General features: G+C 39.4%; 1 protein-coding gene across 1 annotated transcript in view; it reads left to right on the plus strand.

The window, feature by feature from the left end:
* The window catches only part of NECAB1 (N-terminal EF-hand calcium binding protein 1), a 184,024-nt gene that overhangs the window by 130,051 nt on the left and 28,840 nt on the right, over positions 1-25,133 (plus strand). The window contains exons 10-12 of the mRNA XM_077771332.1: positions 7,086-7,222; positions 18,338-18,459; positions 21,329-21,405. Of these exons, the coding sequence (XP_077627458.1) occupies positions 7,086-7,222; positions 18,338-18,459; positions 21,329-21,405 (336 nt within the window). The remainder of the gene's footprint in view (positions 1-7,085; positions 7,223-18,337; positions 18,460-21,328; positions 21,406-25,133) is intronic.

The following is a 25,133-nucleotide window of genomic DNA, read 5'->3' on the forward strand; positions in this document are numbered from 1 at the left end:
TCCTAGGTATCTTATGGTTTTTTGCAATTGTAAATGGGATAGATTCCTTAATTTCTCTTTCTGCTGCTTCATTATTGGTATATAGAAATGCAGCAGATTTCCATATGGTGATTTTTATATCCTGTGGCTTTGCTGAATTCATGTTTCAGTTCTGGTAATTTTTAGTGGAATCTAGATTGAGATTTTCTACATAGACTATTATGTCATCTGCAAAGAGTGAAAGTTTAACCTCTTCATTGCTTATTTGGATGCCTTTTATTTCTTGTTGTCTGATGGCTGACGCTAGGACTTCCAGCACTATGTTAAACAACAGTGGTGAGAGTGGATATCCCTGTCGTGTTCCTGATGTCAGGGGAAAGCTCTCAATTTTTCCTCTTGAGAGTGATATTAACTGTGGGTCTTTCATAATACGGCCTCTGTGCTATAGAGGTATGTTCCTTCTGTCCCTACTTTCTTGAGAATTTTTATCAAGAACAGATGCTGTAATTTGCCAAATGCTTCTTCTGCATCTATTGAGAGGACCATATGGTTCTTATCCTTTCTTTTATTAATGTGGTATAACACAATGATTGATTTGCTGATATTGAACTGGCTTTGCATCCCAGGAATAAATCCCACTCAGTTGTGGTGAGTAATTCTTTTAATGTACTTTTGGATTTGATTTGCTAGTATCTTGTTGAGAATTTTTGCATCCATTGAAATCCACATTATTAATTGACCCTTCTCAAAGCCTGAATTCCATGAGTCATAGCTTCAGTATGGTAAGAAGTATCTGTGTAAAAGTTGTACATTTCTGAATAATAAAGATAGCAGATGTGCAGTACAAAATGTATGTAGAAGGAACTCCAAAATATTAATATTTGTGAAGAGCGTTCTACACACTAAACACCAACGTATAATTATCCTAGCAAAATTCTGAAGTGAACTGTTATCACAACATCCAAATTCAGGCATTGTGAATTTTGAGCCAATTACCTATTCATTATACTTTATAATAACCATCCTCCAATGGATTGATAGTGATGATACACATTTATCAAAAACTATAAGCTAGACATGTGCGCTAGCATGTGCTTTACATGTGCTTAACATGTGCTTTACAGGCTATATTTCGTTAAATCCTCACAAGCTTATGAGATTGACTATTCTTATTTATAGTTAGGGAAACAGGGACTTAGGTTGACTACTTCTCTAAGCTCATGATGCTGTTAAGTGGCATATTAATTAAAACTTCTGTATAACTATCTTCAAACCCAGATTCTTAGTCACCACACTGTGTTAATAGATGTGATGACTGTGACCCAAGAGTTCCTCTGTTAGCTCTTTTTTTTTTTTTTAATAGTTTATTGTCAAGTTGGTTTCCATATAACACCCAGTGCTCCTCTGTTAGCTCTTAACCCTCAAATTGGGCTGACTCTTTATGTTCCCACTTCAAATGCAGGTTTAGGTGGTGGTGGGGAAGGGTTGTTTGGTTTTGCCAAAATTCTACTTGTTTGAAGAAGATTATTTCACAGCAGAATGGGATTATTCTTTGGGCATAGACATTCAAGGGGCCATATGTTCTTGTTAGAGTTTCCTGTTGTGAAACACAACAATAGAAGAAACCAGAAGAAAGAGCCTACGTGAAATCAATCTTTGATGACGTCAAGATGAGCCCTCTACCATGGAGTTTGTCATTGTAAAGACGTTAAATTATATAACTCATCTCTGAGGTATTTTCTGCTTTCAAACTATAGAATAGCTAGTTAAAATAGGGCTTTGAAATTATTTAAATTTATTGGTTATTTAATAACATTTTATTCCACAATTAGAGCCTTGTTTTTTCTTTCACTAACCTGCAAATCTATAATTGTTTTAATTCTTGGGAATCTGCATGTGAAAATATTTTAATCTCTTATTTTGCTGTCTAAAATTTCTAAAGACTTATCTGGAATTAACCTTAGTCAATTTTAAGACTCTGAATTAAGGACCAGTTCATTCTTTTTTCTTTCTTTTCTTTCTTCCTTTTTTATTTTTTAAGGCTTGAATTTGATATAATAATCTCCTAGTTTGAAAGTCATTTAAAATGAAATTCTAAGAAGAAATAGGACATAGATAAGGCAGTGTAAACCAGTTACCATTTTTTAAAAAATTTTAATGTTTATTTATTTGTGAGAGACAGAGGCAGAGCACTAGTTGGGGAGGGGCAGACAGAGAGAGGGAGACACAGAATCTGAAACAGGCTCCAGGCTCTGAGCTGTCAGCACAGATCCCAACGTGGGGGCTTGAACTCGGGAATGGCAAGATCATGACCTAGGCTAAAGTTGGACGCCCAACCAACTGAGCCACCCAGGCACCCCCAGTTACTATTTTTAAAATAGTAATAGTTTTGGGAATAGCAGAAAAGGAAAAAGATAATCTCATCTTTGTAAAAGTCAAGTTTTCCCTGTTATAGAAGCAGCACAGACGCCTCATACAAGAACATGATAGCTGCAGGGGCTTAGATCAAAAGGCAGTCAGAAGCCTGACCTCCTGCTAAATCCGATTGTATCTGATCTCATAAACAAGAAGACACTGAGGCAGAATGTCACAGACCTGATTAATTTTCAAGTAGGGCAAATACAAACAGGGAAGACTGATGCTCTTATTTTCCTAATTAACTCAGATGATTCATGGTGGGTTAATAGCCGGGATCTCTACTCTTCCATCACCCGGATGGGCAGGCGCTTGCTTTCCGAGAAATGATCTGACAATTAAGATGCACAGGCAGTGCCCTGAGAAACCTGATTTTTAAAGGGCTGTGCTTCTAACACTAGGGTTTTTACTTGGACAGATCCTCACTCTGTCCCAGCTCCATACAAAAGAAATAGGCAGATTGATATGTTCACAGTGTGGCTTTCCAAAGGCACAGAGGGAAATATTAATGCTAGTTTGTTAACAGTTTCCACGTAAAGATTAATTTAAATGACAATGCTCTGTGACATGAATAAACAGTATTGGGATCTGAGAGACATATTATTAACCTTCATTTGCCTATAACATTTCTAAGAGACATAAAGGACTAAACTGTTTTTGAAAACAGTGGCAGAATCTGGATATCAGGTACCATCTGTACGTGTTTTTGCTGCTTTAGGAGACGAGTGGATGTTCTTTCTGCCAGTCTCTCGAATTCCGGGTGTTGCTCAAAAGATTATGTGTCTTAAGCCAACATGTTCGTCTCCGGGGACTTCAGCATGCAAAGACCCCTTTTTCTACCTGCACAACCAACACGTTTGTTGAGAATAAACAGGGCCAGGCCTTGACATTTTCCAGCTTGTTATCTGTTTAATTTTCCATCTGCTTCTTTTGCCACTGCCTTCCAAAGGAACATCTGCTGCACATCCCAGAGAAGGAAAGGGAGATTGAATCCATGCCACCTGGGTCTGCAGGCCTAAACCTTGGGATTCAGATGAAGGGAAGGAAAGAAGACTAGCAAATGGTCCAGAAAAGTGAAATGAGGACAAACAGTCTGTTAAGAACAAAGCTTTATTTCCATTTATTGCAGAGCCCACACGACCAGCCCGGCCGGACAGCAGTGTCTGCCACTGGCAAGGGCGAGAGGCAGGGGGAGGCAGCCTGTGCCTGGGGGAAGGCAAGAATAGTTTCTGATGCCCAGATACGCCCCTTGGTGCCTGAATCTGCAGGTAGTGTCCAGTTGCTCACATACCCTTTAAGCAAGCACCCTGCTATGAGCTGGGCTTTGTTCTGGAGATTCTGGAGGCAGAGATGATTATAAGATATATTTCCTACCTTTATGGGTTCTTACAAATATTTGTTTATTTATTTTGAGAGAAAGAGCACAGACACAAGTTGGGGATGGGCAGAGAGAGGGAGAGAGAATCCAAGCAGGCTCCGTGCCACCCCTGCAGAGGTCGACATGGGGCTCGGTTCCATGAACGATGATATCATGACCCGAGCCAAAATCAAAAGTCAGAAGCTACACCAGTTGGGCCACCCAGGCATCCCTTATTTCCTGCCTTTAAAGTACTTGCCTAGGATATGGGAGATGGGTAAATAGACAGCAGATTTTAATATACAATGATAAATTGTATGTTAGCCATTTCCTCGGGCTGGGAACACTGAGAAGGGAAAGGAAATGTGCCGAATCCCATGAAGCAAAGTGGTAGTTCAAGGAAAGGAAAGCTCTACCCAAATGGTGCCATGAGTAGAGTCTGGAAGAATAAATAGGAATATTTGAAAACAAGCTCTTTTTACTCCTTATGATCCAGGGGTGGTAGCACATAGCAGCCAGTCTTTGTATTGACTCAAAGAAGTGAATCCCCCAAAGCCTTAAACCCACCTACCACCCCCCTCAATGTCAAAACATCAGTTACTCACAGTGTACTAGCTGGTTGTGCCATCTCTTAATGTTATCCAAAGAGTCACTAGTAGGATAGCAAACTCTCATCAGAGAGGGATAGATGCCTCAGTATAAAAATCACTTCTTAATTGGCTGCCATGGAATAGCCAGTTGTCAGGTTTTAACTGTCCTTAAGTATTAAACTCAAACATCACCAAAATCTCAATATGTGAAGACCACAATAGCTAATGCAATAAATTTTTAGATTTAGGAGTTTCTGTACAATCAGATATTGAGTGAGTATCTGGTGTGAGCACCATGAGGCACACAGAAGAGTAAGGCATGACTTTTGAGTCTACGAGCTAAAATCTGATTGCAATAATATGCAATTCGTTCTATCATTCTGACATGGCAAATGCTTAACATTTAACTGAGGAAAGAACGAGGCTAACGTGATAATGCATTGCTTGGTAAATGTATGCTTCCTTCACCTTCCAGGCTGTCTACAAATAAGTGTAAAACTTCATAGCTTGCTTTGGATTAGTTGCGGTGTATACTGAGATGCAAATGTAATTGGCATAATCTCTGACTACACCATTACACTATTGAGGCATTTTAATAAATTTTGTTTTATTTATAAAAATGTCTTAATACATTTTATTTTTTAAAAAAATTGCTTTCACAGAATGGAAATGACCTAGGATAAAGAATCAAGCACACGCCTTTTTTTCTATCACAGTTTCTTCTCAAAAGAAGGTTTTTCTCACTTTATTATTATCATTTTTTAATGTTTTATTTATTTCTGAGAGAGAGAGACAGAATGAACAGGGGAGGATCAGAGAGAGAGGGAGACACAGAATCCGAAACAGGCTCCAGGCTCTGATTTAGCTGTCAGTACAGAGCCCGACGCAGGGCTCGAAGCCACGAACGATGAGATCATGACCGGAGCCAAAGTCAGACGCTTAACTGACTGAGCCAACCAGTTGCCCCTTTCTTGGTTTAAACAAACACATTGAGAAACAAGTTTTTGAAGTTTTTATTGCTACTAGCTAGCAAGCTATTTGATAAAACTAAATATGTGGTGTGTTTTTATCTTGAATCAACTCACAGAAACTCTTAGGTTATTATAAGCCTGTAATATTGTGGTTTATGGTTAGTTTCTTAGATGGAGTTTAAAGGCATGAAAAATTTTAAGTTTCAAATCAGATCATTAGATATGTAGATAAGAGAATTTCCTTTGTTCACCTACAAGAATGCACTTAAAGGGGCGCCTGGGTGGCTCAGTTGGTTAAGCAGCTGACCTCGGCTCAGGTCATGATCTCGAGGTCTGTGGGTTGAAGCTCTGCATTGGGCTCTGTGCTGACAGCTCAGAGCCTGGAGCCCGTTTCAGATTCTGTGTCTCCCTCTCTCTCTGTCCCTCCCCAGCTCGTGCTCTGTCTCTCTCTCAAAAATAAATAAAAATGTTAAAAATTTTTTAAAAGGAATCCTCTTAAAAAGAAACTGATATTTGAAGCACTTATGATTTCAAAATAGGAACAAAATGAAGATTTTTATGGCATTAGGTAGTTCTATCAGAAGAAAGTTTCAAAGTAATTTCCATCAGGAAGCCACAATCCAATATTTCCTAATTTAGAGTTGATAGAAACACAGACTATTTTGAGTTGGAATGTATGCCTGAGTTATAGTCTGATTTGTAAATGAAAAAACTGAGACCCAGAGAGATTAAATAACTACATCTTGGTTTTTCTGAGTTTCTAATCATGACATGAGACATCTCGGCACATCATGACTTCTGGCATTATCTAGTCATGGTCGCTCCTTTCAGTTTTGTGTTTTTAACCATGAAAAAATAATCCCGGGACAGAGCTAGATAAATCTGATTCTTAGCTGAACTTGTATTTATCATTCCCACCCAATACTCTAGAAAATCCGGTTTAGCTGGCTGGTCTCCTGACACGAAAGAGTGGTTCTGGCATTTTTATTCCATGCCAACCTGATTTTCTTTCCTTTCTTGGTTCTCCCTGAGATTGTAGAAGACAAGAACAGCAGGTAGCCCCATGCAAGCCCACCTGTCTTCCAAAACTGAACTTGGCAAGTATAGCTATTCCATATGCAATGATCTGCAGGTAGACTCGGTGCTGTTAGAAGGAATGGTGCTTTGTGGCATTTAGATACAAATGAGTTTCAGGTACGTTCCTGAGGGAGGCACGTAAGCAGACTTAGTAAACTGTTTAAATATTCCATGCCTAACATTTTCTGAATTTGGGGATAACTACACATAATTTCCTTTGGCTTCAGTATAATACAGATTAGGCATAATAAATACATCAAGAGGGAACTAAGCCAATTGCTGAAACGTGACTTCATTTAGTTGATAGTGGAGAAAATACACGATGGCGTGGTCATTACTTAAATGAAGCACAGAACAAACTCTGAGTTAATCACATGCCACCTTTCCCCGGCCCCCAGAGAATATTCTTTTCCTTTCCTACATACGTCTGTTCCATACTTCTACCTGTTTTGTCCTTTTTCCTTTTATTGATGCAAGTGCAGTGGGAGATGAGCTAGACATTCCTGTTGTCTCTGTGGATCTTATATTCAACTTCTGGTGGATGCATAGAGCTGTCTCAGCCTCCAGGGCCAACATGTCTTTCTTCTTTGTTTCTTTTCGAGGATTAATATGAGATTGCTGGATCCATGGGGGAAAACGATTCCTGGATATTTTTCCTTCCCGTACTTGTAACTACTTTTGCTTGGTCATCTTTAGGACTATCAAGAGGCCTCCAACTTGGAACAATTTGTAACTCGATTTTTATTGAAGGAGACCTTGAATCAGCTCCAGTCTCTCCAGAATTCTCTGGAATGTGCCATGGAAACTACAGAGGAACAAACCCGTCAAGAAAGGCAAGTTAAATATTTTCATATGGTGTCTGGTTACTTATTGTGAAATACCAGTTGAGGGACGTTCATGCTTAAATGAGTGAAAACTAAAAATGAGAATTAGTAAATTTAAATAGAATGACAGGAACCTCCATTGGGTGCTTGCCTTATATTAGCCTCTACAAGAGACCATTCTATTTTTACTGTCCATCATTTATTCAACACATTTAAATTGAGAATTTAATAGATGGGGAAACCTTTAAAAGACACTGTAATAATGTAAAGATACAGTTTACAAAGTTCTGACTTTTCAGGAGGCTAAAATCTAACACGTAAGTAAGACATGAAGAGTAAAACCATAACACAGGATGCAAAGTGATACATGCCATACAGAAGGCAAAATAACTTGCCAAGGATTCAGGAAGAGTAAAAGGTTAAATATGGAGAGAGAGAGAGGAAAGACAATTTCATGGAATTTTCTGACCATATGTAGGCTCATCTTGCAAATGAGTATTATGTGAAAATGTGGAAGTGATAGAAAATAGACTAAGAGGCCAAATGAATTTGTATGTACCCGGGGACTTGGGAATAGAATCAGCCTTTTTATTTAAGGAAACAGAGAAAAGTGAATGGTAGGAAATGTTTTCAGAATTCAAGACCACCAAGTAATATCACGGGGAAGATAAGTGATGAGATTATAAAAGCTATATAAATAAAGGTGCTAATGCTAAAGAGAAACCTGAATTAGAAATGTGTAAAGCAGACATCAAAATTACTCCAACCAACAGTTGGTACTTTCTTGAGTTGCCATTGTTTATACCTTGCAAGCTCGAGAAGGGCTTGGCAAAACTCGTGCTTATGCAACACATTTTTGCATGTGTTACTTCAAACCTATACATGTGATGATCTAACTTTTTGCATTTGAAGTTAGGGAGAATCACACAGTAGCTTTTTTGAATAGCCTGATGATAATGGACTACTCAATAGGGCCAATTTTTCTAAACAAATTAATGGATACATAATTATTAGGACATCTCGAGCAATGGTGGCATTTTCAACCATGTGTTTACAATGTCAAAATGAGTGAGCACCACCAAATTCTAACAAAAAAGACTCTAATCTCCAATCTAATGAGCTTGTGCAGCTGATGAATGTTGGTGTCTGCTCTTCAGTGGATCTGTGGAGCATTCTCACATTATAAACTCATCTCCACTGCATTGAATGAATCCATCTCAAATGGCAGGTATAACCGACAGCTTTAGAGAAGCAGCAGGCCAGTTCCTTAGGTGTGAGCAGAGGATAACAGAGTGTCTTGAAACACAATGATACTGATTTCATGTTCCAAACGGGAAATGAGGTTGGTTTCTTTGTTGTCTTTAGATTTCCTTGACGTATAATAGATCCTCCCTTTTTAGAATCAATTATTAGCCCCCTGAGAAGAGACTTACAAAAGTGCTCCACTTCCCGTCTTCACCTGCATTTTGGGTTTTGTCTATTGTCAGCTCCTACAAACTTGGGTTCTACATTCACCGCTATATAGCAAATACATAACGAACAGCTGTTTTTGGTGCAGGCCTCAGGCTAGCCTTGACCCCCTGTGAAAGCTACCAACAGCTGCAGCTGTGTTTAATGAGAAAGAATGTGATAATGCAGAACTTAAAGAACACAGAAGGCATTGGAGGACTAACTGATATTTTATTTATAGGTTTCTAGCTCAAACAGAGCTTGGAAGAATAAGCACTATTACAGGTCTGATGTAAATCTGGGGAGTGCTATTGTGCGGTATTGATTAAGGTACCTAGGGATGCCCACCTCCCACCCCAAATCCATGATACTCCTCCCTGGGAGGTTTTCAGTAAACAAAAATAAAATAAAAAGCAAATGAAAAACTAGTTTCCTCTATGAGTTTTTGCCCATAAATCCAACTTGAAATCTCTGGTGACCCTGACGGAAGAGTATAAATTACACTCATGCTTAAAATGCTGTGTCCCCTCTCTCTAGCTTCATCTTCCAGTCGCTGGCCACCAGAAACCAAAGCAAGGAGAACCCCAGGGGCCCTCATAGGTGGGGAAAAAACAGGGCAGGAAAGATGGCTCTCCTTTTCCTATGATATTAAACAAAAGACCAGTAAATAAGCCTCATAGGAGACAAGACTCGAACGGGATCTTTAGGGTAGATTTAATGGCAGAAAATATTCTCCCTGGAGGTCTTCTCAGCCACCCGATAGTACCATCTTCTTCCTTCTGGCTGGCTCTTCCCCATTTGCTTGCTCACTGCTTGGAGCACTTGCTCTGGGAAAGCTTCACTGCTCTCAGAAGAGGACTTTATACCTCCTGCTGCACCGCTGTGTCTTCCTCAGTACCCTCTTCTTAGCTGTACCTGCAAGCCCAGTCCTTCACTTATCTGTCCCGTTAGACTTGGAGTTTCTAAATGACAGGGCTCTGCCTTGTTTCCCTCTATCTGCCACAACTAAATGCTAAATATATGAAGCTGAATGAATTAAAGGGAACTATGTAGAACAGCAGTGGATGAGGGCCTGGGGCAGTGAAAGTAACCTACCTGGCATGTAAGGTTAGGGAAGGTCTTAAAAGCTAGATAGCTATATTTAGATTTCATATTATCAGAGATTGTCTTAGTGGTTGTAAATGAAGGGTTTTTTAAAAAAAATTTTTAATGTTTTTATTTATTTTTGAGAGACAGACACAGAGCACAAGTGGGGGAGGGTCAGAGAGAGAGGGAGACACAGAATCTGAAGCAGGCTCCAGGTTCCAACCTGTCAGCACAGAGCCCAGTGTGGGCCTAGAACTCACAAACCATGAGATTATGACCTGAGCCAAAGTCATATGCTTAAGTGACTGAGCCACCCAGGTGCCCCAGATTTCAAGGAATATTCTAGTCTCATAACAGTATATAGTAAAGATTTGGGAAGAGTTAGAGCTAGGTCAGAGAGGAGAGGTCAAATCAATGTACCTCAGAACTCACCAGTTTTTTGTAACATAAAGGAGGAGTCCATGATACCCCGCATAGTCAACAGTTGTAACCTGCAGAGAGCATTAAAAATCCCAGAGTTATAATAATTTGCTTCCCCTTAAACATCAATATTACTTTGAGGCTTAATATTTCTGAAACCTAGGGATATAAAACCTCTTTGGAACATAGCAAATTTTGAGAAGGGATCTAGTCTAGTTATCACCCCAGGGAGGAATCACACCGTATCAGTCATCCTGCAGTAATGAGTTAGACATGCAGTGCTGGGCAGAACGTCTGTGTCTATTCATGGGAAAATGGCAATTTCAGAGAGAAGGGATGCGTATAGCTGGAATGCCACAGAGGTGAGATTTTCAGATGGTGTTCTACAATATTCTTTGTATCCGTCCTGACATACTGGTAAATGGGCGCCACTTTAATTCCATGTCTTCTGAAGGCACCTAATAGCCAGTGACAAGAATAATCATTATGTGACACTGAAGCTTCCCTCTAGAGGTTTCTGTCCTTTTATATAAACCTCCATTCCTCACAGACCAGATTTCTGGGAACACAGCTTAATTATATGTGAATTTATTTTTATAATGGAATATGAAAATTTACTCTATTTTCCAAAGTTCTTCTTTATCCAGAGCAATACCTTAAAGGTACCAAGAGATGGTGCTCATAATGAATAGGCCTGGAGAGGCCACTCTACAGTGGAGGCTGTGAGTTGGCAGTTGCCACCACCCCCTCTCCCTCTCCCACTCCCTCCTCCTCCCTCCCTCTCTCCTCCTCCTTCCTCTCTCTCTTTCCCTCTCTCCCTCCCTCTCCCTCTCTCCCCTCCTCCCTTCCTCCCTCCCTCTTTCTCTCACTCCTTTTTCTTCTCTTTTGTTTCTTTTCTCTGAAATAGCCAGGGACAACCAAAACAACAAATCAAACACAAAAAAAAGAAACTTAGAAGAAACAGATGTAATCCAGAAAGCAGAAGACTGTCTCAAAAAATCATCAATGCCTTCAGAAAGCAGAGAAAAATATTGCATTTATGAATTAAGGAAATGATGCTACTCTATTTTTATTTTTTAAGTTTATTTATTTTTGAGAGATAGAGAGACAGTGTGAGCAGGGAAGGGGCAGAGAGAGAAGGAGACACAGAATCTGAAGCAGGCTCCAGGCTCTGAGCTGTCAGCACAGAGCCCGATACGGGGCTCAAACTCAAACTGAGAGATCATGACCTGGGCTGAAGTCAGCCTCTTAACCTACTGAGCCACCTATGCATGCCAGAAAGGATGCTACTTTAAGAATAATAATATTCAAAGCACACAAAGAGTTCTTGGAAACTATGATTGCAGAAATAAGAACCTTTGGTCAAGATTTGGAGATAAAAGTGTGATGACATTTTCACAAAGAGATGAAAAATAAGAAACAAACAAAAATAATAAAGCTATAGGGTAGTCTAAGAGGTCCAATATTTGAAAAGTAGAAATTCCAGAAAGAGGAAAAAAGGAGAGAAATTATCTAAGAAATAATCCTCAGAACAAGGACACGAGTTTCCAGGTTGACAGAACAGAGAGCCCATTACAATGAATTGTAAAATCTGACACCAAGGCATGTCATTGTGACATTTCAGAATACCAGAGACAAAGAGAAGTGTCTAAAATCTCCCAGACCAAAAACTAGGTCAAATACAGAGCATGAATAAGATACTAGATTTTTTTAAATAATGGCACTGAAAGCTAGAAGGCAATGAGACAGCCTTTTCAAAATTTGAAGAGAAAATGATTTGCAACCTAGAATTCTTTACTCTGACTGGTGGCAAAGATGGCAGAGTAGAAGGCTCCTAGGCTCACATAGTCCCATGGATACACCTAAATAACAGCCACATAAGTGCAGATAACCTAGGAAATGACCAGAAGACTGACAGAACAGACTTTCCCCAACTAAATGGAAAGAAGAGGCCACATTGAAAGTGGTAGGAAGGGTGCAGATACGGCTGTGAACCACATAGACCCACTAGACTGTGGTGGGGAGGGACGTTGCAATCATGGAGAAGGGAGAGGAAAAGACCCTGCATCAAGCACCCCAGACACAAGGGACCCACACAGGGAAGGTGGACCCTTATAACATTTGGATTTGAAAACCAGAGTGGCTTAACTTTGTGAGTTCTTTGAATTAATGGAGCTTAACACCAAGAATTTTAAAGAAGATCTAGAGGGCGATAGGAAACTGAGTTCCCACCCTCAAAGAAACAGCAAAACAAGCATCCCTGCTGAGATACGGCAGAGAAGAAGCAGTTTGAAAACTGCAGGGAGTACATGGGAAGGAGATTTACTAATCTTAAAATGTGTACTGGAGGAGGACGGATCTTTGGGAGACTTCTAAAGGAAAAACGGAGTTGGCAAGCATCATTTCCCTCCCAAACACCTCAGAGTAGATACATGGGCACCATCAGAAATCAGCATAAACACTCTACACCTAGGTTGTCAAGAGCATGCCCAGCACCCATGTTCTTCTGCAGACCTGTCTGCTTCAACCCGACTTAGCAGGAGTCCAAAGCAGTGCTACAAGTGTGGCATTGAGTAAGCAGCCAATACAGTGGCCACTGCAAATCCAAAGTTACTTCTACCATGGGGAGAGGGAAAGATAACCAAACAAACCAGCTCCACTCTGGCCCCAGAAGTGGGCTGGGGGCAGACATCTAGCCTGACTGCAGGCCCTACCCACCAACGAAAGCCACTCAGTAGACAATACACGGAGAGTGCCCTGCAGATCAGTGCGACCACAGTTCAAGCAAATGCCGGCTTTGACTAAACTTGATGAAAAAGCAGCACCAGAGTTTTCCCCTTAACAAAACAAGGTCGAAACCCTGGCACAACAGAGAGAGACAGAGAGAGACACAGAGAAAAAGACTGAGACTGCAGATGACTGTACTGAAGGCAAATACAGCTTGGCCAAAACATTAGAATACATGCAACATACATAGGAAACACCCCTGAAATGTCAGGTTCTGGTAAACAGGGGACATTGCACTGCAAGGCACTATAGGACCTCTTCTTTATAAGGCCGCTACTTTCAGTAACAGGAGACTTTCCCAGAATATAGAAACAGACACAGAAAGTTAGGCAAAATGAGGAGACAGGGAATATGTCCCACTTGAAAGAATCACAGCAAGAGAGTGAAGTGAAGTGGATATAAGTAACATGCCTGATGGAGAATTTAAAGTAATGGAAATAAACATACTCATTTGACTTGAGAAAAGGCTTGAGTATTTCAGTGAGACCCTCAACAGAGACATAGAAAATAAAAAAAAAGAGGTGAAGATCTCAATAATAGAAATTAAAACTGTAGTAGAGAGAATAAATAGTGGACTAGAGGAATCAGAAGAATGGATCAGTAACCTGGAAGATGCAGTGATATGAAGCAATCAAGCTCAAGAAAGAGAAAAGAATAATGAAAAGTAAGAATAGATTAGGGGAATTCGATGACACCATCTAGTGTAGTAACATTCACATTATAGGAATAACAGAAGGAGAAGAGAGAGAAAAAGGGGAAGGAAATTTATTTGAAGACATAATAGCTGAAAACTTCCTGAATCTGAGTAAGGAAACAGACATCCAGATCCAGGAGGCAGAGAGAGCCTCCAACAAAACCAACCCAAGCAGGTCCACACCAAGACACATAATAATTAAAGTGGCAAAAAGTAGTGATAAGAATTGAGAAGAAGCAAGAGAAAAGAAAAGCCATACAAATAAACCCCATAAGGCTATGAGATGAGTTTTTAGCAGAAACATTGTAGGCCAGAGGGAGTAGCATGATATATTCAAAGTGCTGAAATTAAAAAAAAAAAGCCATAACCAAGAATACACTTTCAGAATGCTGATTACCACCAATGAAATTGAATCAGTAATCAGAAACTCCCCATAAACAAAAGTCCAAGACCAGATGACTTCATAGGTGGATTCTACCAAATATTTGAAGAAGAGTGAATATCCATTCTTCTCAAACTACTCCAAAAAATAAGAAGAGAAAGGAGAACTTCCAAATTCATTCTGTGAAGCCAGCATTACCCTGATACCCAAACCTGATAAAGACATTACAATAAACGAGAACTACAGGCCAATATCTGTAAAGAACCTAGATACAAAAATCCTCAACAAAATATTAGTAAACCAAATCCAACAATACATTAAAAAAATCACCACAATCAAGTGGGACTTATTCCTGGGATGCAAGGGTGGTTCAGTATTTGCAAAATCACTCAACGTGATACATCACATCAACAGGAGGAAGGATTAAAAACTATGTGATCATTTCAATAGATGCAGAAAAAGCATTTGACAAAGTACCGCATCTTTTCATGATAAAGACCCTCAATAAAGTAAGTTTAGAGGGAACATACCTCAACAAAAAAAAAAGCCATGTGTAAAAATCCACAGCTGGCATCATACTCATTGGTGAAAAACTGAGAGCTTTCCCCCTAAGGTCTGGAAAAAGACAAGGATGTCCACTGTCACCATTTTCATTCAGTATAGTACTGGGCATCCTAGCTGCAGAAATCAGACAAAAAAAGAAAAAAAGAAAAGGCGTCCAAATTGATAAGGAAGAAGTGAAACTTTAACTCTTATATAAGGACCTATTATATATAGAAAGCCCTAAAGACTCCACCAAAAAACTACCAGAACTGATAAATGAATCCAATAAAATCACAGGAAACAAAAACAATATACAGAAATTCATTGAATTTCTATACACTAATAATGAAGTAGCAGAAAGCGAAATTAAGAAAATATTGCCATTTACCTTTGTGCCAAAAATCCAAAAATAAGGAATAAAATTAACAAGGAGGTGAAAGAACTGTACTCATAAAACATTGTTGAAAGAATTGAAGATGACACAAAGAAATGGAAAGACATTCATGCTCATGGATTGGGAGAAGAAATATTTTTTTAAACACTCATACAACCCAAAGCAATCTACAGATTTAATGTAGTTCTTGTCAAAATACCAATAGCATTTTTCACAGAACGACAACAAACAATCCTAAAATTTATATGGAACCACAGAAGACCCTGAAGAGCCAAAACAATCTTGAGGAAGGAGAACAAAACAAAACTGGAGTATCACAATTCCAGATTTCAAGATATAATTGAGAGCTGTAGTAATCAAAACAGTATAGTGCTGACACAGAAATAGACATATAGAGCAGTGGAACAGAATAGAAAGCCCAGAAATCCATGATTATATGGTCAGTTACTCCACGACAAAGGAGGCAAGAATATGCATCAGGAAAAAGACATTTTTCTCTCCAATAAATGCTATTGGGAAAACTGTGCCACTTTGTTACACTTACTTACTTAAAAATAAACTGAAAATGGGTTAAGTACCTAAATATGAGACCTGAAACCATTAAAATTCTAGAAGAGAGCACAAGCAGTAATTTCTCTGACATTGGCTGTAGCAAGATTTTTCTAGATATGTCTCCTAAGGCAATGGAAACAAAAGCAAAAACAAACCATTGGATATATCAAAATAAGAAGCTTCTACACAGCAAAGGGAATCAACAAAACAAAAGACCACCTACTGAAGATATGCAGAAGATATTTGCAAGTGATATATTTGATAAAGGGTTAATATCCAAAATATATTAACAATATATATTGAACATATACAACTAAACACCAAAAGAATAAATAATCCAGTTAAAAAATGGACAGAGGATTGGGGCACCCGGGTGGCTCAGTTGGTTATGCATCCGACTTCAGCTTAGGTCATGATCTCACAGTTCATAGCTTTGAGCCCCACATCAGGCTCTGTGCTGACAGCTCAGAGCCTGGAGCCTGCTTCAGATTCTGTGTCTCCCTCTCTCTCTGCCCCTCCCCTGCTTGTGCTCTGTCTCTCTCTCTCAAAAATAAACAAACATTAAAAAAAATTAAAAATGGAAAGAAGACATTCTTCCTCCAAAGAAGACACAGATGACCAAGAGACATGTGAAAAGATGCTCAACTTACTAACCATGAGGAAAATGCAAATCAAAACTATAGTGAAATATCGCCTCCTTCCTGTCATAATGGTTAAAATAAAAAACACAAGAGGAATGCCTGGCTGGCTCATTCACTTGAGCATCCAACTCTTGATTTCAGCTCACGTTGTGGGATTGAGCCCACATCAGGCTCCATGCTGAGTGTGGAGCCTGCCTAAGATTCTCTCTCTCTCCCTCTGTCCCTCTCCCCCGCTCTCTGTCTAAAATAAAATATGAATAATAAATAAAATTTAAAAATGTAAAAAACAAAACAAAAAAACAAGTGTTGACAAGAATGTGACTAAAAAGGAACCCTTGTGCACTGTTGGTAGAAATACAGATTGGTGCAACCACTGTGGAAAATATAGAGGTTCCTCGAAAAATGAAAAACAGATTTACCATATGATGCAGTAATTCCACTCCTGACATTTACCCAAGGAATATGAAAACACTAACTTGAGAAGATATATGCACCCCTTTGTTTATTGCAGTATTACTTACAATAGGCAAACTAAGGAAGAAACCCAAATGTCCTTCAATAGATGAATGGATAAAGTGTTAGAGTGGAATATTACTTTGCCATACAGAAGAATGAAATCTTGCCATTTGCAATACCATGGATGGATCTGGAGAGCCCAAAGTGAAGTGAAATAATTCAGTCAGAGAAAGACAAAAACCATATGACTTCACTCATATGTGCAATTTAAGAAACAAAACAGAAAAAAAGGAGACAAACCAATTATAGACTCAACTATACAGAACACACTGATGGTTACCAGAGAGGAATTGCGTTGGGGGACAGGTGAAATAGATGAAGGGGATCTAGAGTACACCTATGATGATGAACACTGAGTAGCGTATAGATTTGTTGAATCACTATATTGTACGCCTGAAACTAATATGGCACTGTACGTTAATTATACTGGAATTTTAAAAAAGAAAAAAATTTATTTACCCCATAAAACCACCAATAAAGTAGGAGAATAAAATAAAAGTATCTTTTTAATATGCTGTGTCTCAAAAATTTTGCCTCTCATGGTGCACCCTTTTCTGTGAAGTGGTTAGATGTTCTATTCCACCAAAACAAAGGTAAAATGAAATCGAAACTTAAAAGGGGTTGGGGGGTGGGGGGGTCAGAATCAGCACCAGAGAGAGGCTAAAGAAATTTTCCCTTGCTGATAACAAAGGAAGATTTGGGGATGAATAAATTAGTATTAGATTTGGCTGCATGTAATATAGGGAAAAAAGAGGCTTAAACACATAAGGACTTACTATCTTTTATGAAAGAGCTTAGTGGTGGCAACGTACGCAAGTATGAGAGCTCTACAGATTTATCATAGACCTCCTGCCTTTTCACATATTAAGTACATCCTTGGGTTTTCCTCATGGTCCAAAGTGGTTGCTGGAATTCCAGCTATCATGTTTGTATTCCAACCAGGAGAGAATAGGGAAAGACCAAAGGCTCACCTCCTACATTGAATCCATCCTATCAAGCAGTCTTCCTCTAAGTTCCTTATAATATTTCCTTGTATATATCATTGTCCTGATCATTTCCTTTTGGGAAGTTAATAGATACATTTAAAATCTAAAGAATGGAGAGATAGTAATTTAAGCACGTTATACATAGATATGAGGATAAACATCCAAATAACCACTTGTTGTAAGCATTCCCTCTGTACAAGAGGAATGGGGAATGGTGTGCAGGTGGGTGAGTAGGAGCTCCTATTTGTTAAAATAAGTTTTATAGAATTATTTGATTGTTAAAAGTATATGGATACATAGCCTTGATTTTTAAAATTTAACACTGACTGAAAGAAGGAAAAACCTCCATGGGTGTTCTCAAACACAACACATCAGCACATACAGAAACAGCTTTTCCTTTGATGGTTTGGCCAAGAAGAAAGTTTTTCTTAAATTACAAATTAAGATAGGATTTTTACTCAAACTGTCAAAGAATAAAGCCAGCTCCAAGTCTCTCCTGTAGGTTCACATTTACAAAACCGAATCATCTGGGTCTCCAGCACACGTTGGCAAGCAGCAAGTCTCCTAACTTTTCATTTCGCTGCACCACAGCATCTTTGTGACTGATGGCTGAAGATCTATTTCTTGGGGCAAGAGCCTGACGCTAAGGTTAAATGTTGTCTCTGTTGTTCAAGGCAAGGGCCGACCAAGCCAGAAGTCCTGTTGATCCAGTGGCCTGGAAAGCGATCAAATCGCCGAGTCCAGAGACACAACAGCTTCTCCCCGAAAAGCCCCCAGTTCAGTGCCTGTGGCTCAGGTAATGCAGCTTTGCCATTTTTCTTCTTCCAAAACTGACTCAGGTTTTATTTTCACATTTATATTTTTAAGCAAATAAAACAGCGGTAGTAATGAAATGCTTTCCTTATACCAGGTAAGTTTGTCTGAAACCACAGTGGCAAGGAGCCTATGGTAAGAACTAGGGGAAGATCCACGCCATTGTTTCCTTGAGAATCCCACAACCGCGCTTCGCAGTGCGCAGAGGGATGATGGGACCTTGAGACCTGTAGAAATTCCCATCATTCTCAAGGAAGGAAGCACCCTTTACCCTGATTTGCTCCTATCCCCTCAAGCCTGCCTAATCATACACAGTCTGTTTCAGGAAAAGGATCCTTATTTCCTTTCATGATGGGATTATAGTCATAGCTGGCATTTTTGAAGTGTATACTATAATATTAACATTTATTGGGCTGAAGCCTTACTTTTAAAAGGTATTTTTAATATTTATTTTCGAGAGAGAGAGTGAGCAAGTGGGGCCGGAGCAGGGAGAGAGGGACAGAGGATATAAAGCAGGCTCTGCAGTGACAGCGGCAAGCTGTCACGAACTGTGAGATCATGCCCTGAGCTGAAGTCTAACACTCAATTGAGTGTCCAGGCACCCCTGGACTAAAACCTTATTAATAATTTTAGGTCATTATATCTTAATCAGGTCATTTATAATAACTACTTTAAAATTCATTTGAAATATACAAATTCATGTTATAAAATATCACAGTAATTTCTAGAATTATATAACTAGGTTATATAACTAGAATTATATAAGTGATTATATAAACCTCACTTGGACATACCATTTTAACACAATTAATGTTTAAATATCTCATATTTCACAAAATCAAAGTACTAACTCTAGCCTATATTTATACATACTGAACTTGGAAGGTTTCAAAGTGCTTTCTTGAACACTGTCTTAAATTCTAATACCTTATGAGATAGATGTTAGTATCTTTATTTCCCCAGAAGTGCAGCAGTTTGTTCAAGGTCATATGATTCATTAGACCACTTTTGCTCAGAAACAACCTCAGAATCTCAGTGTTTACAATTGTAGATATTTGTCTTTTTCACTCATGGGTCTGTAATTGATTGTGATTTGGGTGATGTGTGCTCCCTAGCCTCTAGGTTGGCTTCAGCTCTGCTCCTCAAGTAGCCTCCTGGGATCAGTGACTACTTGGAGCAAATTCTTCTCCTGGTGGGTGTCAGAAGTGTAAGTCACCAGGCCAAAACCACACAGCTCAGTTAAACCACTGTGTGCATCTTATCTGCCAGCTCTCCATTGGCCCAATGAGTCACATGCCAAACCCAGAAATAGTGGGAAGGGGGATGTACTCCATCCATTGTGGTAGGAGGTGCTGCAAAGTTGAGGGGCAAAGGTTGTATACATATAATTCCGTAACAGGAAGAAAGTGGAAAAATTAGGAATAGTGGTACAGGCTACCGTGTATTGACTAGAAAATGACAGTACTAAGCTCCTGAGTCAAAATATGGATTGTTCTTCATGCTTTAACCATTTAGAAAACACAGCAAAACGCGAAATATCCTTCTGAGGAATTTTGATGTGACAGCCACCTTAAATTCTTTTAGGAACAACCCAGAATGGAATATGTTAACTAATTCCTAAACTGAAAATAAACATTCATTTTGTTTATATAGTTACAATGTTTTCTGTTATAAGGCCCCTTATTTTGATTTTTGCAGCCACTTCTGTGTGACTGTGTTCTGACTTAGTTTTGCGTCATAATTTCTGCGATAGGCTTTGAGAGTTTTACCTAAGAATGCAGAGAGTGAAGTGAATTCTAATGTAAAGTACTACCTCTTTATAATTTTGATCTTATCTTTCTAACTTTCAAAGCTAAAACAGGGTTTTATGGTTTGAATTCAATTACATTCTCCCATCAAGAAATATTCAATACTATTATCTCAACAAATGCCTATGAAGTCATTTTGCACAGGCTGCCATAAGGATACAGAAGGATGCCAGGATGTTGGTGCAGGGTCTCAGACTACAGCTCTTCCCTCTGCACCTTTGAATAATCTCCAGGTCATGAAGTCAAGCCCCACGTTGGGTGTAGAGCCTGAAAAAACAATAATAAAAGCAATTTATTTTAAAAAACATAATTACAGCAATTATACAAGCAGAACTTATGTAGTGTTTGACCTGGTGCTAGACTATAGATATGTGTTTACGTATATGCCCATACAGACATACGTATGCTACGTATATACATGCATATGTGTGTATATATATACATATATATTCTAATTTATTCAAATTTATTCCTCACAGTGACTATGTGGCTACTGGTGATATTATGACCATTTTAAAAGCAAAGAAGCGAAGGCCAGAGGAGCCAAGTAATTTGACCTTGATCTTCAGGTTCCAGAGTCTGCACTCTTAATTGTTATGCCATGACCGTAGTGTCCATGTTTACTTGAGTTAGTCCCTAGGAAAGGAGACAGCAGCTACCTGGCTGCGGTCAAGGCTGTTATTTCCCTGGCTCCTGCCACTGTTGTGGAAGTAAGTTTAGAATTATTGACTGAAGCTTTCCTTTTTCAAGAGAAAAATCAGCCGTCTCACTGGGTGGTAAAAATGTCTCAGCAGGATCTGTTCTTTGACTGTCGAAGGTCAGTACAGGCAACAACATAAAAATCACAGGCTTGTGAGAATGAGCCCCCTGGGATGCCTAGACCTATGGAAATCAGTAACTTAGAGAGCACTCACGTGAATACATTTCTTAAAAGGGTGCTGACTAGTCAGTGACACTGTGTGCTTCCTTCAGGGTTAAAGGAAAGTTCTGAGATGCCAAATTCCTGCTCTGTTTAATATATTGCCCTCATGATTTCCCCTCAAGGCTCATTAGAAGAAGACAACCAGTGGATGACCCAGATCAATAGACTCCAGAAATTAATTGATCGACTGGAAAAGAAGGTGGGTGCTTCCTTTTCTTTCTTCTCCCTCTCACTTATCAGTACATTCTGACTCATTTTCCTCGTTGTATTAATATATCCATGGCTGTCCCACAGATAGAATAATAGCCAGGAGCTCTGTGATGGCTACAGATGGCTGCTTGGTAGTTATCTGGCCCTTTCTGTTAAAGCAAATAGACAAACTCACGTTAATTCTTAGGCCACCCACCCCTACCCCCTAGTCATATGTACAATACGTAGAGTTGCGAGTTAAATAAATGTCCTGCATTGTTCAACTCTTGAGTTATCAGTGCCATAAGTAGCAGGGTGCTTGAATGATGCAAGTGGTAGCTGTTAGGGACGACCTGGATAATGTCTTGGGAATGTTTCAGAGTGACTCAGGGAAATGGTTGTGTGATATGCTAAAAGACAAAATTACATTCCCAACCTCTAGAAAGTAGCTTGTTAACTGATGAAGGAGGAGAACATCTTGATTAACAGTCCCAGAGCACTGTATTTAAAGGAGAGGAGAGACTTCCCTGAAAGTAAAATGTATTGTTACTAAAATTGGAATAAATGCTGGCCTGCTAACAAGCAGATATTTGCAATGGAGCAGTAAAATTTTAGTAAAAAGAGAGCAGCTAGAGAGGATATTCACGTAAGGGTGATAACATGAGTAAAGCTTAAGTAGACCAGCTTAGTCTTTCATTCGGGAAAATGATAACAAATAAGATTGTGTGGATGGATGGGGGCCATATTATGGGTGGCATTAAATAACAGGAAAAGGGATTCGGACTTGGTCTTGAGACAACAGGAGACATTTGGTATTTTTCAACAGGTAAGTGATATAACCAAAGAGATCTTTTAGATAGAAAATTGGACAGCAAGCATACAAACTGGGTTTAAGCAGGAAAATTCAAAGTCAGAGCCACCAAAGCCAGCTCAAGCAATGACATTAATGAGCAGGTTGTAGATCTGAGCCTGCTGGGGTTAGGTATGACAAGAGATGGGCCTGTATTATATGACTGAAAAGAAAATGACAGACTAAAAGACTTAAAGTGAAATTAACAGGATGGGTTATGATGGGTATGATGGGTAAAGGACGGAGGAATCTCAAAGAGGAGTCTGAGAATTTAAGCCTGAGTGTCTCAGTCGATCGTGCCATTAACAGAAAGGGGGAGACAAGTGAGAGATAATGTGTCAGGTGAGGTGAGGAGGTGAACTGGTTTATTAGATGTGTTAATCCCAAGATCTAATAGGATATTTAGGCCGAAATGTTCAGTTAGATGTCAGTAGGTCAGAAGTCAGGCCAATGGTTTAGGTTTTTAAGAACCATCTCCACAAAGATGAAACTTCCAAGTCCTGAGGTGGAGTAAGATCTCTGAAAAGGAGGTTCCGTACAAGTAATCAAGTCCAGGGAAAGCAACCTTGGAGAATGCCAGTCGCTGTGACACCATGTCATCATTTGTTACATTTACATTGGCCACTTCCTAGGCAAATAACCTAAACTTACGGTTTGCAGCAATTCAGCTTTCTTCCTTCCTATTTTATGAATTGCTATGTGAACTGAGACTAAAAATATTCATATGAAAATTAGTTTTCCAGTCATGGAAGGCCTGGAAATCCATGACCTCTATTTGGAAAGCAGGTCTTGTTAAAACATGGTCTGTTGTTACATAAATTTAGATTCATTTAAAGAACACAAAAACCTCCTTTTCAAATTGCTTTGAGATGCTTGGCAAACCTGTCTTTATTTGGTTTCTTAACTTTATATAGCTATTTTTAAAGGAATAGCTTAAACTTAGGTCATGCCTTTTTTCCAACTTTAAATCAAAGTGTTATCACATCTCTTTCTTTCCTAGACTTTTTCTTCCTCCCTTTCTATGAAAGAGTTTCATTTTGAGGACAGTGTCTGAGAGATTTGCTGAAAGTGTGATGTGATGGTCTTCGGCATTGGGTTCCAGCTGTGCGTGGCTCAGCAGGACCTGTCCTAATGAATGGAGAGGCAGTGCAAGTTCAAGTTCCGTTTGCTTCTACAACTTATTCTGTACTGCGAATTAGGCTTTTAGAGGAAAAACTACCCAATTGCCAAACAGTAGCTAAGTGCATGTCATTTCACAGCTGACTCTCTCGTCTCCTGCTGTCTTTGGCACTAGGTTTGATCTCCCCGTTAAGAGGAAGTGTGCCTGCAGTGGAACACGTGTTCTCTTTCCTCTCCACTTAGTGTGATAAATCCTTCCTGCACCGGAAACCAAGCCCAGGGCCATTCATGTGAGGGGGGAAGATAATATTTGCAATCTCCACAGATTCCTTCAGGCAGTCTTTCCATTTCAGCCTCTATGAGGATATATGGGGATATATTGAGACTGTATTTTGTATTTTGCTCACACTCTGCAGAAAACATATTTATGTTATCTGTTCAAATCAAAACCTGTTCAGTCTTCATGAAGCCCTAAGTATATGATCAGATCACAGGACAGCCTCATTTGAAGGAGTACAGCTAAGGGTGTTGCATGCATACAGCGTCTTTTAAGCTGTTCTCATCTTAGGTCAAAGAAAGTGGAAATGAAAAGTGTGCCTGAGTAGGTGTTAGGGAAAGAGTGGTCAAGGACACCACTGCTGTTCCAGTTTCTGTCTTTAAGATTCAGGTCACATCCATATGCATTGCATCACGTCGCCCTCATAGAAAAGCTATGATTTAAAGGGGGCGTTCATTCAGCCATTCCTTTATTCAACTCCTTTGTTAAGCATCTACTTTATGCCAGGTATTATTCTGGCAGTGGAAATGCAGCAGTGATCCAAACAGGTAGGGTTCTTGGTCCAATAAAAACAGATAAACATCAGTAAACAAATAAATGAAACAAGGTAGTTTCAGAGAGTGAAAAGCACTCTGAGGACAAACTAAGGCAATATGGTGGATATGAGGGGTTGGATACCTAAGTGGGTGATCCGGGAAGGTTGCCCTACGACAGTGATATTTGAGTTGAGGTATGAGAAAGGATAAGGAGCCAGCTAGATGAAGCCCTAGGGAAAGAGAATTTAAGCAGAGGAAACAGTAAACCCTACATGGGGCACCTGGGTGGCTCAGTCGGTTGAGCACCAACTTTGGCTCAAGTCATGATGTTACGGGTTCATGAGTTTGAGCCCCGTGTTGGGCTCTGTGCTGATAGCTCAGAGCCTGGAGCCTGCTTCGGATTCTGTGTCTCCCTCTCTCTTTCTGCCCCTCCCTTGCTCATCCCCTGTCTCTCTTTCAAAAATAAAATAAAAAACATTTTAAAAAGGTGAACCCTAGAGAAGTTAAATAACATGTTGAAGGTTTTACTGCAAGAGAGTAGCAGAGCTAAAGCAACATAGCTCTGATTTTAACAGGCTTGTGTTATATCAGACCGTCTAGATTTCTACAGATTTCAAAGGATTTCTTATCTATTTGAAGGAATTATTGTGTATAATCCTCACCACCAATGGTAGAATATATATTCTTAGAATGAAGTCCTCAGAGGTCACATGCTTGGTTTCACTGGCGACATTAGCATCATCCATTGAACACGGTAAAAATTCTAGGATCTTTTTAACAGCCCTTTATTTTTAGAAAATCTCAATAGTGATTTCATTTGCTTTTGAATTCATGTTTTAGTAAAGTAAAACCTCACTAGAGTGTGAATATATTATAGCAGTTGCGCTAATGTCCATCGTGTTCTCCCTAGAAGAGTGGTGATCAACACGAACAGCAAAAGAAATCCGTCTGCTCAT

This window comes from Crocuta crocuta, unplaced genomic scaffold, assembly GCF_008692635.1.
Source record: "Crocuta crocuta isolate KB4526 unplaced genomic scaffold, BGI_CrCroc_1.0 scaffold235, whole genome shotgun sequence".
In the NCBI taxonomy this organism is placed as follows: Eukaryota; Metazoa; Chordata; class Mammalia; order Carnivora; family Hyaenidae; genus Crocuta; species Crocuta crocuta.